Source organism: Mobula hypostoma, chromosome 29, assembly GCF_963921235.1.
Source record: "Mobula hypostoma chromosome 29, sMobHyp1.1, whole genome shotgun sequence".
Taxonomy (NCBI): domain Eukaryota; kingdom Metazoa; phylum Chordata; class Chondrichthyes; order Myliobatiformes; family Myliobatidae; genus Mobula; species Mobula hypostoma.
This window is the reverse complement of record NC_086125.1, coordinates 719,420-736,146: the sequence shown is the minus strand read 5'-3', so window position 1 is coordinate 736,146 and position 16,727 is coordinate 719,420. Positions and strand designations below refer to the sequence as shown.

The window sequence follows — 16,727 nt, the reverse complement described above, 5'->3', positions numbered from 1 at the left end:
AACAACCCTCAGATACCCTTTTGGTACTACTGCCATAGGGAATATCTCCCCTATATATGCATTCCATAATCATATATACCTATATATGCATCCCATAATCACATATTCCATAATCTGGTCATTCCTAAGCCTTTTTTGCCCAACCTATCCAAACTTTCCCAATAACTGAAGTCCTCCCCTGCTAGTAATCTTCTCTGCACTCCCCCTATACAATCACATCTTTCCTTCAGTGTGGCAACCAGAACTACATTCCAGACCCCAAAGGGGGCCCAACTAGAACTATATTCCAGACCCTAAACGTGGTCCAATCAGAACTACATTCCAGACCCCAAGGCTGGTCCAACCAGTGTTTTGTAAACTTGCACCATGATGTCCCAGTGCTTATGTTCTATGCCATGACCTTTGAAGCTAAGCATGCTGTATATATTCTTCCCTGCCCCTTAGACCTGTGCTGTCACTGTCAGAGAACAATAGGCTTGAATCCCAAGGTCACTGTGTTCCTTAATGTCCCCTAATGCTCTACCATTCACTCTGTATGCCCTACTCCTTTCAGATTTCCCAAAATAAATCAATACTTTTTGATTAATTTAATTCTGCTAGCATTCTGCCCAACTTTCCAGCTGATCTACATCTTGCTACAGCTTTAGACAAACTTCCTTAGTCACAAGAGTACTAATTTTCATGTCCATAAGACCATAAGGCATAGGAACAGCAATTAGGCTACAAGGCCCATCAAGTTTTCTCTGCCATTCCATCATGGCTGGTTTATTATCCTTCTCAACCCCATTCTCCTACCTTCTTTTTGATGTCATTACTAATCAAGAACCTATCAATCTCGGCCTTAAATATACCCAGTGATTGTCATCTATAGCTGTCTGTGGCAATGAATTCTGCAGATTTACCACACTCTGTCTGAGGAAATTCCTCCTCAACTCTGTTTTAACAGGATGCCTTTGTATTTTGAGGGTGTGCCTTCTGTCGCAGACCCTCTACACATCCATTCTATCTAGGATGTTCAATAGTAGGTAGGTTTCAATGAGCTCCCTCTTCATTTTACTTACTTCCTATGAGTATAGGCACAGAGCCACCAAGCATTACCCTTTTTTTCCCAGGATATTCTTGCAAACCTCCTCTGGAACCTTTCCAATGCCAGCATATCCTTTCTAGGATAAGAGGCCCAAAACTGCTTACAATGCTCCACATGCAGTCTGACCAATGCCTTATACAGTCTCAGTTTTTTCATTTAGACATCTACTAATCAGCCCGTCTATATTTGCATCCAAAACTATGCCGACTTTCCATTTGATTACAGCTGATTGGAAGCAGTTCCTTCTCTAAGCGATAGCATTGTGAAAATTAGTTTCCCTTATCACTCTACTTGATTGCTGAAAGGATAGAGAGTCACAGGTCAATCCTAAATCCTTTTTGCAAGCAAGATACCTTTGTATCCTTTTTGGAAGATAAAGACCATAGACCATAAGACATAGGAGCAGAATTAGCCCATCTGGTCCATCGAGTCTGCTCTGCCATTCAATCAAGGCTGATCATTTTATTTTAATTCCTCCTCAACCCCAGTTCCTGGCCTTCTCTCCGTAGCCTTTGATGCCATGTCCAATCAAGAACCTATCAATCTCTGCCTTAAATACACCCAATGACGTGGTCTCCACAGCTGCTTGTGGTAAACAAACTCCACAAATTCACTACCCTTTTGCTAAAGAAATTTCTCCATATCTCTGTTTTGAAAGGGCGCCCCTCTATCTTGTGGCTGTGCCCTTTTGTCCTAGACTCTCCGACCATGAGAAACATCCTTTCCACATCTACTCTGTCTCGGCCTTTCAACATTCGAAAGGTTTCAATGAGATCCCCCCTCATCCTTCTGAATTCCAGCAAGTACAGACCCAGAGCCATCAAACATTCCTCATATGATAACCCTTTCATTCCTGGAATCATCCTTGTGAACTTTCTCTGGACCTTCTCCAATGCCAGCAAATGTTTTCTAAAATGAAGGGCCCAAAATTGTTACAATATTCAAGGTGAGGCTTCACCAGTGCCTTATAAAGCCTCAGCATCACATCCTTGCTGTTGTATTCCAGACCTCTTGAAATGAATGCTAACACGGCATTTGCCTTCCTCACCACCAACTCAACCTGCAAGTTAACCTTCAGGGTGTTCTACACAAGGACTCCCAAGTCCCTCTGCATCTCAGATTCCTGGATTTTCTCCCCATTTAGAAAATAGTCAGCACATTCAACACTACCTGAAACCTCCACCAATCTTTGTATCATCTGTAAACTTGGCAACAAAGCCATCTATTCCATCACCTATATCGTTTATATACAGATAAAAAGAAGGGGTCCCAACACTGACCCCTGCGGAACACCGCTAGTCACTGGCAGCCAACCAGAAAAGGTTTCTTTTATTCCCACTCACTGCCTTCTACCAATCAGCCAATTTTTCTAACCACGTTAGTAACGTTCCTGTAATACCACGGGCTCTTAACTTGGCAAGCAGCTTCATGTGTGACACCTTGTCAAAGGCCTTCTGAAAGTCCAAATATACAATATCCACTGCATCCCCTTTATCTATCCTACTTGTAAACTCCTCAAAGAATTCCAAAAGTTTCATCAGGCAGGATTTTCTCTGAAGGAAACCATGCTGGCCTCGTACTGTCTTGTCCTGTGTCACCAAGTACTCCATCACCTTATCCTCAGCAATTGACTCTAACATCTTCCCAACCATGAGGTCAGGCTAACTGGTCTATAATTTCCTTTCTGCTGCCTTCCTCCTTTCTTAAAGAGTGGAGTAATATTTACAATTTTCCTGTCCTCTGGCACCATACCAGAGTCCAATGATTTTTGAAAGATCATTTTTAATGCCACCACAATCTCTAACGCTACCTCTTTCAGTACCCTAGGGTGCAGTTCCTCTCGTTCGGGTGACTTATGTACTTATAAAGGAATAGACTGAGTCTTAGTAATCATATGTTAAAGAGCATAATACAGCTAGGCAGACATTTGGCCTCAAGTGTTAGATAGTACAGGATAACCATAAACTAAGGGAACATTTTTCTCCTCATTTATCTCACAGTTTGTAGGATTATGTCCTTTTTCCTCTTTCTCCTTCTGTAATTCTCTAACAGAATCTGGGCTGCTTTAGACCACCATGAGACAGGTTCATTTTACCTTACTGATAATGTGCTGTTGTACTGATGCAGTCCAACTCTGTATATAATTGGAACATAGATTCAGACTTTTGAGGTATAAATTTGCCTGAAGAACCAATAGTTGAAGCTGCCATCCGTGGGATCATGATTGAACACCTCTTAGTCAAAATCCCACCTTGGACTGATGTGGTCAGTGTCCTATCTAATGTCTGAGTCCATACATCCAATCCCACCTGATCCACCACCTCCAACGGGATTGTGGAATTAGCTCTAAAGACTGACGATCTGGAACAGACTAGATTGGGCTCTAAACATCACGAGCTATCGCACACTGACCTTCTCTAGGAAGCATTTAGTGAAGATGGGAAGAAAGGAAAGGAGAAAGAGGAAACTCAGTGGAACCTATTACAAGAAACATTATGACCTTAATTTATAAATAATCAATTTGTTCTATTTATCTTGTTGACCAGAGAGGTATTTTATTTATTTATACGTTTGCTTGTTTGTTCGCCTCTATCTATCTATCTCTCTATATCTATCACAGTAGTAGGACTTTCTGGTCCAACAAGCCCATGCCACTCAGTTACAGCAATGTGCCCAATTGGCTTCCTAACCCTGTGGAATGAGGGAGGAGGCTGGTGCAGCAAGAGGAAACTCGTGGTTATGGGGAGAACGTACAAACTCCTGACGGATTGAATCTTAGTCACTGGCACTGTAATAATGTTACACTAACTGCTATACTGTTAAATATGAAAAAGAAACTGGAGAGGTTTAGGATGTAAATTCCATACAGGGCTTAGCGAGAGCTGAAGATAAGGCTGCAACATTATGTACAACTGTATTTACCTGTGCCCTAACTGGTTACACTTCCTCTTACAGCAGTGAGAGCAGATCGTATGAGAGGTGGCCGCAATAAATTTGGACCTTTGTACAAGCAAGACAGAGCGTTAAAGCAGCAGAAGAAGGCTCTTGTGTATGGAAACAGAGTTAAACTGGACCCCACCACATACATGATGCAAAGTGTTCCGACAGATCTGAGTGGGCCCATCAGCAGTGAAAGTCTGTACTCAGCATCCAGGTGCTTATCCTTAAGCTACAACAGCTTATCATCTTCAGTGGGAGACCAGGATGGCAGCCCCATTGGCTCCTTGCCGGTCAATATGTCAGTCGCAGCTCATGGCACCATTGCAGGGTATGAGCTATGCAGCCCCTTTCCGGGCTGTCATGTCAAGTCGGAGCACATGGACCCCAGTTACTCAGGCTCCCAGGAGTCATTGCTTGGCAACCCATACATTATGGCCTACAGGCCCAACTCGAGCACAACCGTGCCCCAGTTGATGCAAGAGCTAGTGAAATGTGAGCCAGATGAGGCACAGGTCCGGGCGAAGATCTTAAACTATCTGCAGCAAGAGCAGACCTCCAGAGGAAAGCATGAAAGGCTTAACACCTTTGGAATTATGTGCAAGATGGCTGACCAGACCTTGTTCTCCCTGGTGGAGTGGGCCAGAAGTAGTATCTACTTCAAGGAACTGAAGGTAATGCACAACCCTGAAGAATTTTCATGAAATTAACCTCATATTGTTCTTCGAATGCAAAGGCTACTGACAAGGAGAAGTTTACCCCTAAATGTCCTAAAAATGATTGCCTGGGTAACACCTTTCTGGAGTAACATATAGCAGACTACAGTGGTATGCAAAAGTTTGGGCACCCCGGTCAAATTTTCTGTTAATGTGAATAACTGAGCGAGTAAAAGATGAACTGATTTCCAAAAGACATAAAGTTAAAGATGACACATCTCTTGAATATTTTAAGCAAGAAAACTTTTTTTTATTTCCATCTTGTACAGTTTCAAAATAGCAAAGGAAAAGGGCCTGAAGCAAAAGTTTGGGCACCCTGCACGGCAGTACTTAGTAACACCCCACTTGGCAGGTATCACAGCTTGTAAACGCTCTTTGTAGCCAGCTAAGAGTCCTTCAATTCTTGTTTGGGGGATTTTCGCCCATTCTTCCTTGCAACAGGCTTCTAGTTCTGTGAGATTCTTGGGCCTTGTTGCATGCACTGCTCTTTTGAGTTCCATCAACAGATTCTCGATGATGCTTAGGTCAGGGGACTGTGAGGGCCATGGCAAAACCTTCAGCTTGCACCTCTTGAGGTAGTCCATTGTGGATTTTGAGGTGTGTTTAGGTTCATTATCCTGTTGTAGATGCCATCCTCTTTTCATCTTTGGCTTTTTTACAGATGGTGTGATGTTTGCTTCCAGAATTTGCTGGTATTTAATTGAATTCATTCTTCCCTCTACCAGTAAATGTTCCCCGTGCCACTGGCTGCAACACAAGCCCAAAACATGATAAATCCAGCCCCGTGCTTAACAGTTGGAGAGGGGTTCTTTTCATTAAATTCTGCACCCTTTTTTCTCCAAACACACCTTTGCTCATTGTGGCCAAAAAGTTCTATTTTAAATTCATCAGTCCAAAAATGCATCAGGTTTATTTAGATGTTTCTTTGAACCTTTTGAATAGAACATTTTGGCTAGGTTAAGAGTTTGGTACAACATGGTGGGATAAAGGACCTGTACAGTGCTGTACAGTTCTATATTTACAGCAAAATTCCAAAAATGCAACAGTTTGCACTTATCTGGATTGAATGTCACTTGTCACCCATCCCACTTAACCCGCTGATCTAGGTCCCCTTACAACTTCAGATAACCTTCTTCAGTGTCTGTAATATTATCTGTCTTAATGGATCTACAAATTTATTAACTATGCCTCGTACATTGTACATTGAGGGCAGCATGGTAATCTACCGATTACTGCAATGCTTTACAGCACCTGCTGTAAGATCGAGGTTCAATTCCCGCCACTGTCTATGAGGAGTTTGTACTTTCTCCCCGAGGTCCATGTGGGTTACCTCTGAGTGCTATTGTTTCCTCTCACATTCCAAAAACGTCCGATCAAAGTTAAGGTTAGTGAGCTGTGGCTATGCTCTCTTGGCACCGGAAGCGTGGTGACACTTGTGGGCTGTCCCAGCACAACCCTTGCTGATATGATTTGATGCAAATAATGCATTTCACTGTATGTTTTGATATACGTGTAGCAAATAAAGCTAATCTCTTTATCATCCAAATCATTTATACAAAAAATGAACAATAATGGACCTAGCACTGATCCCTGTAGCACACCACTGGTCATAACTTTCTACCGTCACCTGCTATTTCCTACCATCAAGCCAGTTATGTATTCACTTAGCTAGGTCTCTCTGGATCTTATGAGATCTAACCGTCCAGAATATACTTCCAAGTGAGACCTTTGTCAAAGGCCTTGTTAAGGTCCACATAGTCAATATCCTCATCAATTCTTTTGTCTATCTCTTTAAAACACTCCAACAGATTTGTGAGATACAATTTCTATGCAGAAAGCCATGTTGACTATCCCTATTTGTCTCTCCAAATGCTGATAATTTCTGTCTTACAGAATCCCCACTGATGACATCCGACCTGATTGACCTGTAGTTCCCTAGTTTTGCTTTGCTGCCCTTTTCAAATAATGCTATAACTTCAGCAACCCTGCAGTCTGCAACTTCACCTGTGGCTAACGATGAAGCAAATATCTCCTCAAGCACATACACCTGCGCAATTTCTTCCTTAGATTCCCAAAAGGACCAATGATGCAGTTGGTCAGCCAAAAGTGGTTTATCCATTTTAATGAGCTTTAGGACTGCCAGTGCTTTGCCTTTAGGAATTCATACATGCAATATTCAGAAAGTGTTCTTTATTACCTCTTAACAGCCCATATATCTCCACTTATTACTTCAAACTCAAACTTTCAATATATTGCCAGAACATTTGATTTATCTCCATCCAGGAAAATACAACCTTTTAAAGTGAAAGCTTTCTGATCAGATTAGGTAAAAAAGAAATATAAACTCCAACACTCAGATATTGCTATGAACTCATATCTTGGATAAGTTGTTAATGTGACTTTTTTCAAATGTGCACATTATTTCATAAAATTCAATAGAATTAATGAAAAGCTACACACAAAGACTGACAAACAACCTATGTGCATGAGGAGACAAACCATGCAAATACAAAATAAACAAGTAAGTAAGTAAATAGCTAGGCGGACAGATAAATAAATACATACATACGTACGTACATAAATAATACTGAGAACTTGTAGAGCCCTTGAAAGTGAGTCCATCGTTGAGAGTGAAGTTATCCATTCTGATTCAGGAGCCGGATGGTTGAGGGGTAATAACTGTTCCTGAACCTGCTGGTATGAGTCATGAGGCTCCTGTACCTTCTACCCAATGGCAGCAGTGAGAAGAGAGCATAGCCTAGATGGTGGGGGCCCTTACTGATAGATGCTTCTCACAGGTGTCGTCTCTCCCACCTCAAAATTTTTAAAAAGTAACTTTGTAACTTCATTCATTTGCTCACCTCACCTCCCCCTACCACCAGCAACACACATCTACCTCTACCACCATCTTGTAACCTCCATATAAACCTTCATGGTTGTTGCAGGAAAGATGTTCCTGATGGTTAAGAAATCTAGAGTCAGGATTGTGAACATTGTGAACATGTAGAATACTCTACCACAGAAGATGTTCGAGTCAGAGCATTAAGCATTCAAAAGGGAGTTAAATACTATTTTTTGGCTAGGGAGAGTAGAAAACTGGAAGAATTTGGATAATGATATCAGATAGTGGGACAAACTCAGAGGGCTGAATAGTCTGTCCCCACTCCTACTCTCTAGATCTCCACCATCACTGTTTACCTCCAGTTTCAATGTCATGCTTGTCTTTAATTTACATCGCTTCACGAAGGACTTTACACTGCAAAACCATAAGTCCACTGAAGTCTGGTGGCTGAAGACAGTGTGTCCTGGGGTTAGAGGGCTGTGTGCATGGGTGGGTAGGAATGAGAGAGAAACGGGACTTGTTTCACTGTTATTACTTTGTTGTTTGGTATGCTTTGCTTCAGTGTGTCCTTTGTTATTCTGCCTAGCATTATGAGACATGCCATAGTTGCACTGGAATGTGTGACAATACTTGTGGGCATCCCCCAGCACACAGGGGAAATTAAAGGCTATGGGGAAAAGACAGGTAGGTGGAGATGAGTCCATAGCCAGATCGGCCATAATCTTATTGAATGGCGGAGCAGGCTTGACGAGTCAGATGTTCTACTCCTGCTCCTATTTCTTATGTTCTTACATCCTTGGATGTGCTGGTTGTTACTGCAAATAATGCATCTCACTGTATTTTTCGATGTACATGTGATAAATAAACTTCAGTATGAATCTGTATCAAGGCACCATCAGGCATAGGAGCTGAATTAGGCCATTCAGCTCATTGAAACTGCTTTGACATTCCGTCACAGCTGATTTATTATCCCTCTCAACCCCATTCTCCTGCCTTCTCCCCAAGTCCTTTGACATCCTTATTAATCAAGATCCTATCAAACTCCGCTTTAAATATTTCCAATGACTTGGCCTCCACAGTCATCTGTGGCAATGAATTCCACAGATTCACCACACTCTGGCTAAAGAAATTCCTCCTCATCTCTGTTCTAAAGGCATTTCCTTCTATTCTGAGGCTATGCCCTCTTGACCTAGATTGCTCTGCTATAGGAAAAATCTTATCCACATCCAGAATTCCCAAGCCCCTCCAATCTGACCTCCCTTGATCCTTTAGCCCTGGTCGAACCTTTTGGGTAGTGCTCTTCTTTCTTTTTCAATATTTTTATTAATTACTTGCATAGACGAATACAAAATACATTATGATATTATGGAAACAGAAACAAGCTTGAAACGCCCCAAGGGTAGTGCTCTTAATCATCATCTGTGGCTCAGAGCCAAGTAATGAACCCGTTGTGAACGGAGTTTTGCTACTCATGAGGTGTGATATGAATGGAAGTTATTGCTGTCAGTGATCTGTAACAGTGATATCCTTAACAAACCAAATCAAAAGCCAGTCGTCTGTCAACCATTGTTCTTTTGGGAAGTTAGGAAGCAGTAGTTATATGTGGTAGGGAAGCTGCGGAAGTGAGTTATAACAGGAAGTGCATTCCTTGCTGAGGGTTCATCTGCGCAGCACTGGATGGTGCCTTGTCTCCTCTCAGGAACTGCCCTTACAATGCAAATAAACAGGATGTAGGGTCCTGTTTTTCCCGAGAACGGAGAATCTCTTTGCTTCATGCTGTCTTTTTATCACCAGGCTGCCACTGAAGGCACTTCCCAATGTAAGGCTACTGTTTACAGCACGCTTTTCCAAACGTTACTGAAGAGAAAACTGATCCCGTTTCTGCCTGGTATACTTCTCTGAATCAGAATCAGAATCAAGTTTTATTTTCACAGCCATATGTCATGAAATTTGTTTTACAGCAGCACTCCAGTGCAATACATAAAAATTACCAAAAGGAAATATAAAAATAATTAGTGCAAAAAGAGAATAACAAGTGAGGTAGATCAAATTTCGAAGTACATTTATTATCGATGTTTGCTTTATACAGTCTTGGGAGATTCGTCTCCTTACAGGCAGCCGCAAAACAAAGAAAACCCATAGAACCCATTAAAACAAGGAGACTGTTGAACACACAATGTGCAGAAAGAGAAAAAAAATAATGTAAACAATAAAAGTAAGCATATAGCATTCAGAACTGAACTCGAAAGAGAACCCACAGATTTATGGTCCATTCAGTAATCTGATAGCGGAGGGGAATAAGCTGTTCTTAAAACATTAAGTGTGTGTCTTCAGGCTCCAGTAACACCTCCCTGATGGCAGCAATGAGAAGAAACATGTCCTAGATGGTGTGTCCCTAATAATGAACACCAGCCTCTTGAGGCATTGCATCTTGATGAAGGGGAGGCTAGTTAAGGAATTGGCTGTGTCTACAACCCTCTTCAGCTCCTTGCAATCATTTGTATTAAACTCTCCATACCAGGCTTAATGCCAGCTATGATGTACCGCATGCCAAGTGATGCACAAGAACTGATGGAATTAACTGACATTCACCAGGAATCAGGGGGTTATTTATTGTCTATATGTGGTCATTGCTGCCAAGGCCATAAGTACTGCACATCCCTCAAAAAATCAGTGGTTTTTCTTCTACAAAATATCAGCAATTCATCCAATCAAAGTGCTTTCATGGTGCCATTAGGTAGGGAGTTCCATCATTTGGATCTAAGGGTATTGAACGAGCAATAATGTATTTCCAAGCCAGGATAGTGCGTGTGAATTTTCAGCCATAAGATGCAGAAGCCAAATTAGACCATTTGATCCATTGAGTCTACTCCGTCATTCAGTGATGGCTGGTTTTTACATCCACATTCTCCTGCCTTCTGTCCATACCCTTAACCCCCTTACCAATCAAGAACCTATCAATTCCTGCCTTAAATACACCCAACAGCTTGCACCTCTGTGCAGCAAATTCCACTGATTCGTCAGTCTCTAGCTGAAGGAATTTCTCTTCATCTCTCTTTTAAATGGACACCCCTGTATTCTGAGGTTCTGCCCTTGGATCCTTGACAAGTCATCGGTATTTCTGCATCTTTTGTTGTTCCTCAGATCAGAGACAGTTTTGCGAGGTGATGTTGAAGAACCCTTGGCAAGTGACCACAGTGAAGATATTGAAGATACAGTGAATGGGGAACCAGGCGGGAGGGCTGCATTATACTGGGATGTTATTGAATTTTTCCAATGTTGTTGGAGTTGCACACATCCAGGCGAGGGGAGAGTGTTCTGTCACACCGTGTCATTTGGCTTATACTCAGTTCAAAGACTGATTAGTCATGAAGTGAGTCAAATCATCAGGGTGGCATGCAGCTTAGCAGTAAGTGCAACAGCGTTACAGCATCAGTGACACAGGTTCAATTCTGCCACTGTCTGTAAGGAGATTATAGGTTCCCTCCATGACCACATGGGTTTCCTCACACCATTCCAAATACCTTTTGTAGGTTCATTGGTGACATGGGTGTAATTGGGCAGCACAGTCTTGTTGGGTCAGAGGGTCCGTTACTGTTCAGTTAGTTCTAAATAAATTTTTTTTAAATACCAGCTTCAAATACACTCTTGCAACAGGTATGCTTATGGGAATGCTAGTTTCTGTTGTTCAGTGAGAACAAGCGGCTGCATTGGTTCTTTACGTTCACTGAGTTTCCTGAAGTTAAGAGCCTTTTCTTTTATGGAATCCAGGAATTGATGGACATCCAAAATAAAAATAAGACAACGCCATCTGTGGAGAGAGAAATTTTTTGAGCTGTGTAAAACCTATGAAGACCAGTGACTGAGAATTCTCACCCATGAATATTTTCCGAGTGTCCCAGAATCCAGATCTGCGCAGTGGCAGTGTATGGTGGAATATTTTCCACTTTAAGCCCATGAATTACCAACAATGTCTATCTGAATTTCAGATTTACAACATCTGCAGGGTTTTGCTTCTTTGATCAAAGTATATTCCTAATGACCACTATGGAATTCACTAGAGTTCACACAAGGCCTATGACTTACACTGAGAACCCACATCAATGGAGTCGAGGTACTTAGAGAACAGTTTAATGTCCATTCATCAAACAGCTGAATTTAAACAATAAGATGTCATCCCAGGCATGATAAATAAATGGAGACATCTCGAGAACACATACTAGTGCTCATTGAGGGGTCAGCAGTGGAAAAGGTGAATAGCCTCAGGTTTTTGGGTGGCATAATCTCTGAATATCTATCATGGGTCATATTGTGTCCACACCCAAGCACTGTGTAGCCATATTGTGGAATGTTTGATAATCATGGCCCTATAATATCTAGATGAGCAAAATGTAATACTTGTGCTGTGTGGGGACAGTGAAGAGGGTAGCGAGTGTGACTGGAGTCATTGGGAAGTACCTGAGCTATGTTAGGATGACAGTAGGAGGGAGTGGAAGGGAAGGTCAGTGTGAGCGGGTGGATTGCTACAGTTAATGTCAAAGTTGAGCTTATTGTCATGTGTATGTGTGCAATATAAAACTTACATCAAGTCAAAGTAAATTTGTTATCAGAGTACTTATAAGGTTCGTCCATCGTCATCGATGAAGACCTCGACACCATTAGTACTTTTTACAAGGTCGAGTTGCTAGCTCGACACTCATCCTGGCATGGATGGAAAGCGTGCCTGGGAGTTGATGGTGTCGAGACTAGCGCTTGATTTGAATTTAAATGAGGGAGAGTTGCGCAGCATCAGCCTCACTCTCTCTTCCCAATTCCCATCTGGATCCAGTGGCAAGACAAGAGGCGAGACGGCTGAAGATGGGACTAGGTGCAGTGGATGACCAGGGCGTCTTCTGTGTCTTGTCCTGCTCTATACATTCCATGACGCTTGCAGAGACCGCCTTCTTGACCGTTGGACCTTCCATTGGCCTCATCCGCTCAACCCGCCGGAGTCTGTCTTCACATGCTGAGATAGGCAAGAATACTTATACTGAATGTCACCATATACAACCCTCAGATTCATTTTCTTGTGGACCTACTCAACAAATCTATCGAACTCTGACTGTAAGAGCCTGGTTAAGATTTTTACTGCCAATCGGTAGGTATTTCATTTTAGCAGTTCTGCCTTCAGCCTGTTTGGGCTTGAGCTAATGATAAAGGGTTGTGATGTTCATTATTACGAATATAGTGTCATCCTATCAGGATGGTGAAATTGGGAGAAGGTTCTAGAGAATGCAGGGCAGAGAGGGTTTTGGACGGACACGGTGTGGGTCAAGGTCTTTTTGGCGGGAGCCGGAAGAAGACAGGAGGGAAGATGGCTGAGGATGCCGTCACTGTTGCACAAGGTGCTTGGTGCAGATGAATGGGTTCAAGGAGGAAGGACCAATACTCCCGTGGGGAAGTCTTTTTGTTTGAGATCGATTTTGAGTGACATTCAGAAGGTGGTGTGGGTCCAGCGCGTGAGTTAAAGACACCTTGGTAGATGTAATGGCTTCTTTTCATTTTTCTTATTTTTTATTTTTCATTTTTCTTTTCTTTTTCCTACTAATTGTTTGATATATCTGAAATTTGCAAACATACTTTATTTATAATTGTATGCAGTGTAGTTTGTTATTTCTTGCCAATGGGGCAGTAACCACATAGTACTCACACATTTTGGAGTTCGGGTGGGCGAGACATCCCAACCTTCCAGGTATGGTGGGACCCAAGTCATATCGACCCTAGATGAATGGAGTTTGTGAAAGGTGGTTTTCTCACAACTCAGTTCGGTGGCTGTTAGCGAGGGGCTAAGGAGCTGCACCTCGACAGACACCTGGTAAAAAGGGGTTTCATAACTATAATCAGATCAATGAAAGATGAAGTATAGTGCAGAAGACAACAATCTGTGCAAATACAAATATAAATAAATAGCAAGAAATAACGAGAACATGAAATAAGAAGATAGAGTCCTTAAAATGAAATCATTGGTTGTGGGATAGATGTGTACTTATCCCCTTTTGTTTAAGAGCCTGATGGTTGAGGGGTTGCAACTGTTCTTGAATCTGATGGTGCAGGTCCTGAGGCTCTTGTACCTTTTACCTGATGGTAGCAGCGAGACAGCGAGAAAAGAGAATGGCCTGGGTGGTGAGGATCTTTGATATGGATACTGCTTTTCTACAACAGTACTTCATGTAGATGTGCTCAGTGGTCGGGAGGGTTTTACCCAAGATGTGCTGGGTGAAACCTACTCCCTTTTGTAGGATTTTCTGTTCAAAGACATTACATGTTGCAATATTTCAGGTACATGGCACCATATAATTAATAGTCACACAATGAACAGGAATTAAACATATGTCATACATAATTTTTAAAGAGGAAACACAATTAGAACAAAAACAGTCCATTGAAGTGCCAAATGTGGTCATTATGTTAGTATACTGAGGTAGTAATTAGGTTTGTGACAGTTGATTCAAGAACCAAATAGTTGAAGGGAAATAACTGATCTTGAACAGGGTTGTGTGGACCGTCGGGCTTTTGTACCTCCTGTATGATGGTATCTATGAGAAGATGGCATGGCCCGGATAGTGGCTATCTTTGATGATGGATGTTGCATTCATGAGATGGCGCCTCATGAAGATGCGACCGATGTTGGACAGGGACGTGCCCATGATGTATTGGGCTGAGTCCACTACTCTTTGCAGCTTCCTCCATCCCAGTGCACTTTGTGGGTGGGATGAGAGAAAACAAAAAGTAAGAGTTGATGTGTGTGAGATAGACAGGATATGAGGTGTGCTGTACCTCTGCTGTAGAGGTGGAGAGAGTGAAGGGGGAATATGGTGTAAATAGGTCACTGGAAGTGAACACTTGCACTCTGTTGGTGGTGGAGAAGCGAGTGAAGAGAAGGAGTTTGTGGGGTAGATGGGAATAGAGAGCTCCAGTGTAAGAGGAGACACAAGAGAAAATCGGGTGTCAGCCTGACGTAGTACCTACCCTTTGTGTGGAGCTGCAGAAGAGAGTGAAAGAGTAACAGGTATAATTGGAGAATGACTGGGAGGAAGGGAACATATTTTACCCTTGTGTTGTGGATGGCAAGGGGACATGGGACAACAGGTCTTCATTATTCCAAGCAAAGGAATGTAGTACCAGAACTGTGTAGTGGGTGGTGGTCACTTTTTAAGGTTCTGTCCAGTGTGCTGTCTAAGCAACTTGCATCATCTGGAATATGAAAATCTGGACTGTTGATTAAGCACTTACACTCAGTAGCTACTTTTATCAGGCACCTCTTGTACCTAATAAAGTGGCCACTCAGTGTATGTTCATGGTCTTCTGCTGCTGTAGCCCATCCACTTCAAAATTCAACATATCGCTCTTCTGCACACTATTGTTGTAATGCGTAGCTATTTGAACTACTGTTGCCTTTATGTCAGCCTGAACCAGTGTGGCTGTTTTCCTCTGACAAGGTATTTTCACTCACAGAACTGCTGCTCACTGGATTTTTTTTACACCATTCTCTGAAAACTCCAGAGATTGCGTGAAAATCCCCGAGATCAGGAGTTTCTGTGATATTCAAACCACTCTGTTTGGCACCAACAATTGTTCCATGATCAATTTCACTTAGATCACATTTCTTCCCTATTCTGATGTTTGGTCTGAACAACAACTGAACCTCTTGACTACGTCTGCAAGCTTTTATGCTTTAAGTTGTTGCCACATAATATGCTGTTTAGATATTTGCATAATAGATAGAGTGGACAGCCAGCGCCTCTTCCCCAGGACACCACTGCTCAATACAAGAGGACATGGCTTTAAGGTAAAGGGTGGGAAGTTCGAGGGGGATATTAGAGGAAGGTTTTTTAATTAGAGAGTGGTTGGTGCGTGGAATGCACTGCCTGAGTCAGTGGTGGAGGCAGATACACTCGTGAAATTTAAGAGACTACTAGACAGGTATATGGAGGAATTTAAGGTGGGGGGTTATATGGGAGGCAGGGTTTGAGGGTCGGTACAACATTGTGGGCCGAAGGGCCTGCACTGTGCTGTACTGTTCTATGTTCTATAAATAGTAGTTGTACGCGTGTACCTAATAAAGTGGCTACTGAGTGGACATTGTCCTTTCTCATGTCTAGAAAAGTGCTGCATAAAACCTCCATATCTGTTGCCTATGAGGCCTGTACTGTGATCAGTAACTTTTGTTGTTCACTGCATGGCAGATGGGAGATATTTTCAGTAGATCCTGCATTGCCCAGAGCTTGAGTAAGAGTACTTTTTACGAGTGAATATTGCTTTATATGTCAGGCAGAGTGTGAACGTTACTTTGTTAATTGATGCTCAAGGCTGAATGATTGTTATCGTCGGAATGGGAGAGGAGAAACAGGACAAAACACTGCAAGATTTATCAGCAACATTTCTACACGTGCTTTCTCTGTAAACAATGTGCTGATTTCCTGTTGCAAAGTTCTGCCAGACTGTTACATGTTAGAACATTAAGGGCTTGTTTACTGACAGTACTCTCATTATTCTCTGTGACTGGTTGGCTCTCTTGTTTAGAACTGCATGTGTTTGAGAGATTGTGTCAAACAGGATGATGGAAACACAACACACTGTGCACGGAAAATGACAGGAAAATGCCCACGTTTTCTGATGGGACACTTGTGTAGTGTGGATGCCTGAACGTGTCTCTTACTTCCTTACTAATCCAGGGAGAGCCATTCAGGAAAAGCCCCTGTAATACATCAGCCAGCATCCCATCCTGCTTCCTTCAGCTCTCCTGCCCACTGTCCAATTTCATAGAGTCGGTGAAAAAAGGATTCTTGATGACAATGGTGGAGTTTGTCATTGAAACACCAATTATAATCGATACCTGTACCCAGCTGGAATTTTATTCTTCATAAAGTAAAGCTTCACAGTGCATGTTTCTCTCTTCATCCATGATCTCCTGGCTTGAATGGGGGTCAGTATAACTTTAACAATATGCTTTGACCAACCAGAGTGCAAATACTTGATGCACTTGACCGATACTCCTAACTTCTCTGCTTAAACCTCCTCAACAGTTTAAGAATTATTCAACAGTAGGCAGTGTTGTGTGAGCAACTCTTCCTACAGGGATTAGAGTCTGATGCGGCAGGTGGAG

At 42.3% G+C, this 16,727-nt stretch overlaps 1 protein-coding gene across 3 annotated transcripts in view; it reads left to right on the top strand.

Moving 5' to 3' along the window:
- The window catches only part of LOC134339430 (nuclear receptor subfamily 5 group A member 2-like), a 96,406-nt gene that overhangs the window by 57,424 nt on the left and 22,255 nt on the right, over nucleotides 1–16,727 (top strand). For all 3 annotated transcript variants that reach the window (XM_063035924.1, XM_063035926.1, XM_063035923.1), the window contains exon 4: nucleotides 4,043–4,698. In XM_063035924.1, the coding sequence (XP_062891994.1) occupies nucleotides 4,043–4,698 (656 nt within the window). The remainder of the gene's footprint in view (nucleotides 1–4,042; nucleotides 4,699–16,727) is intronic.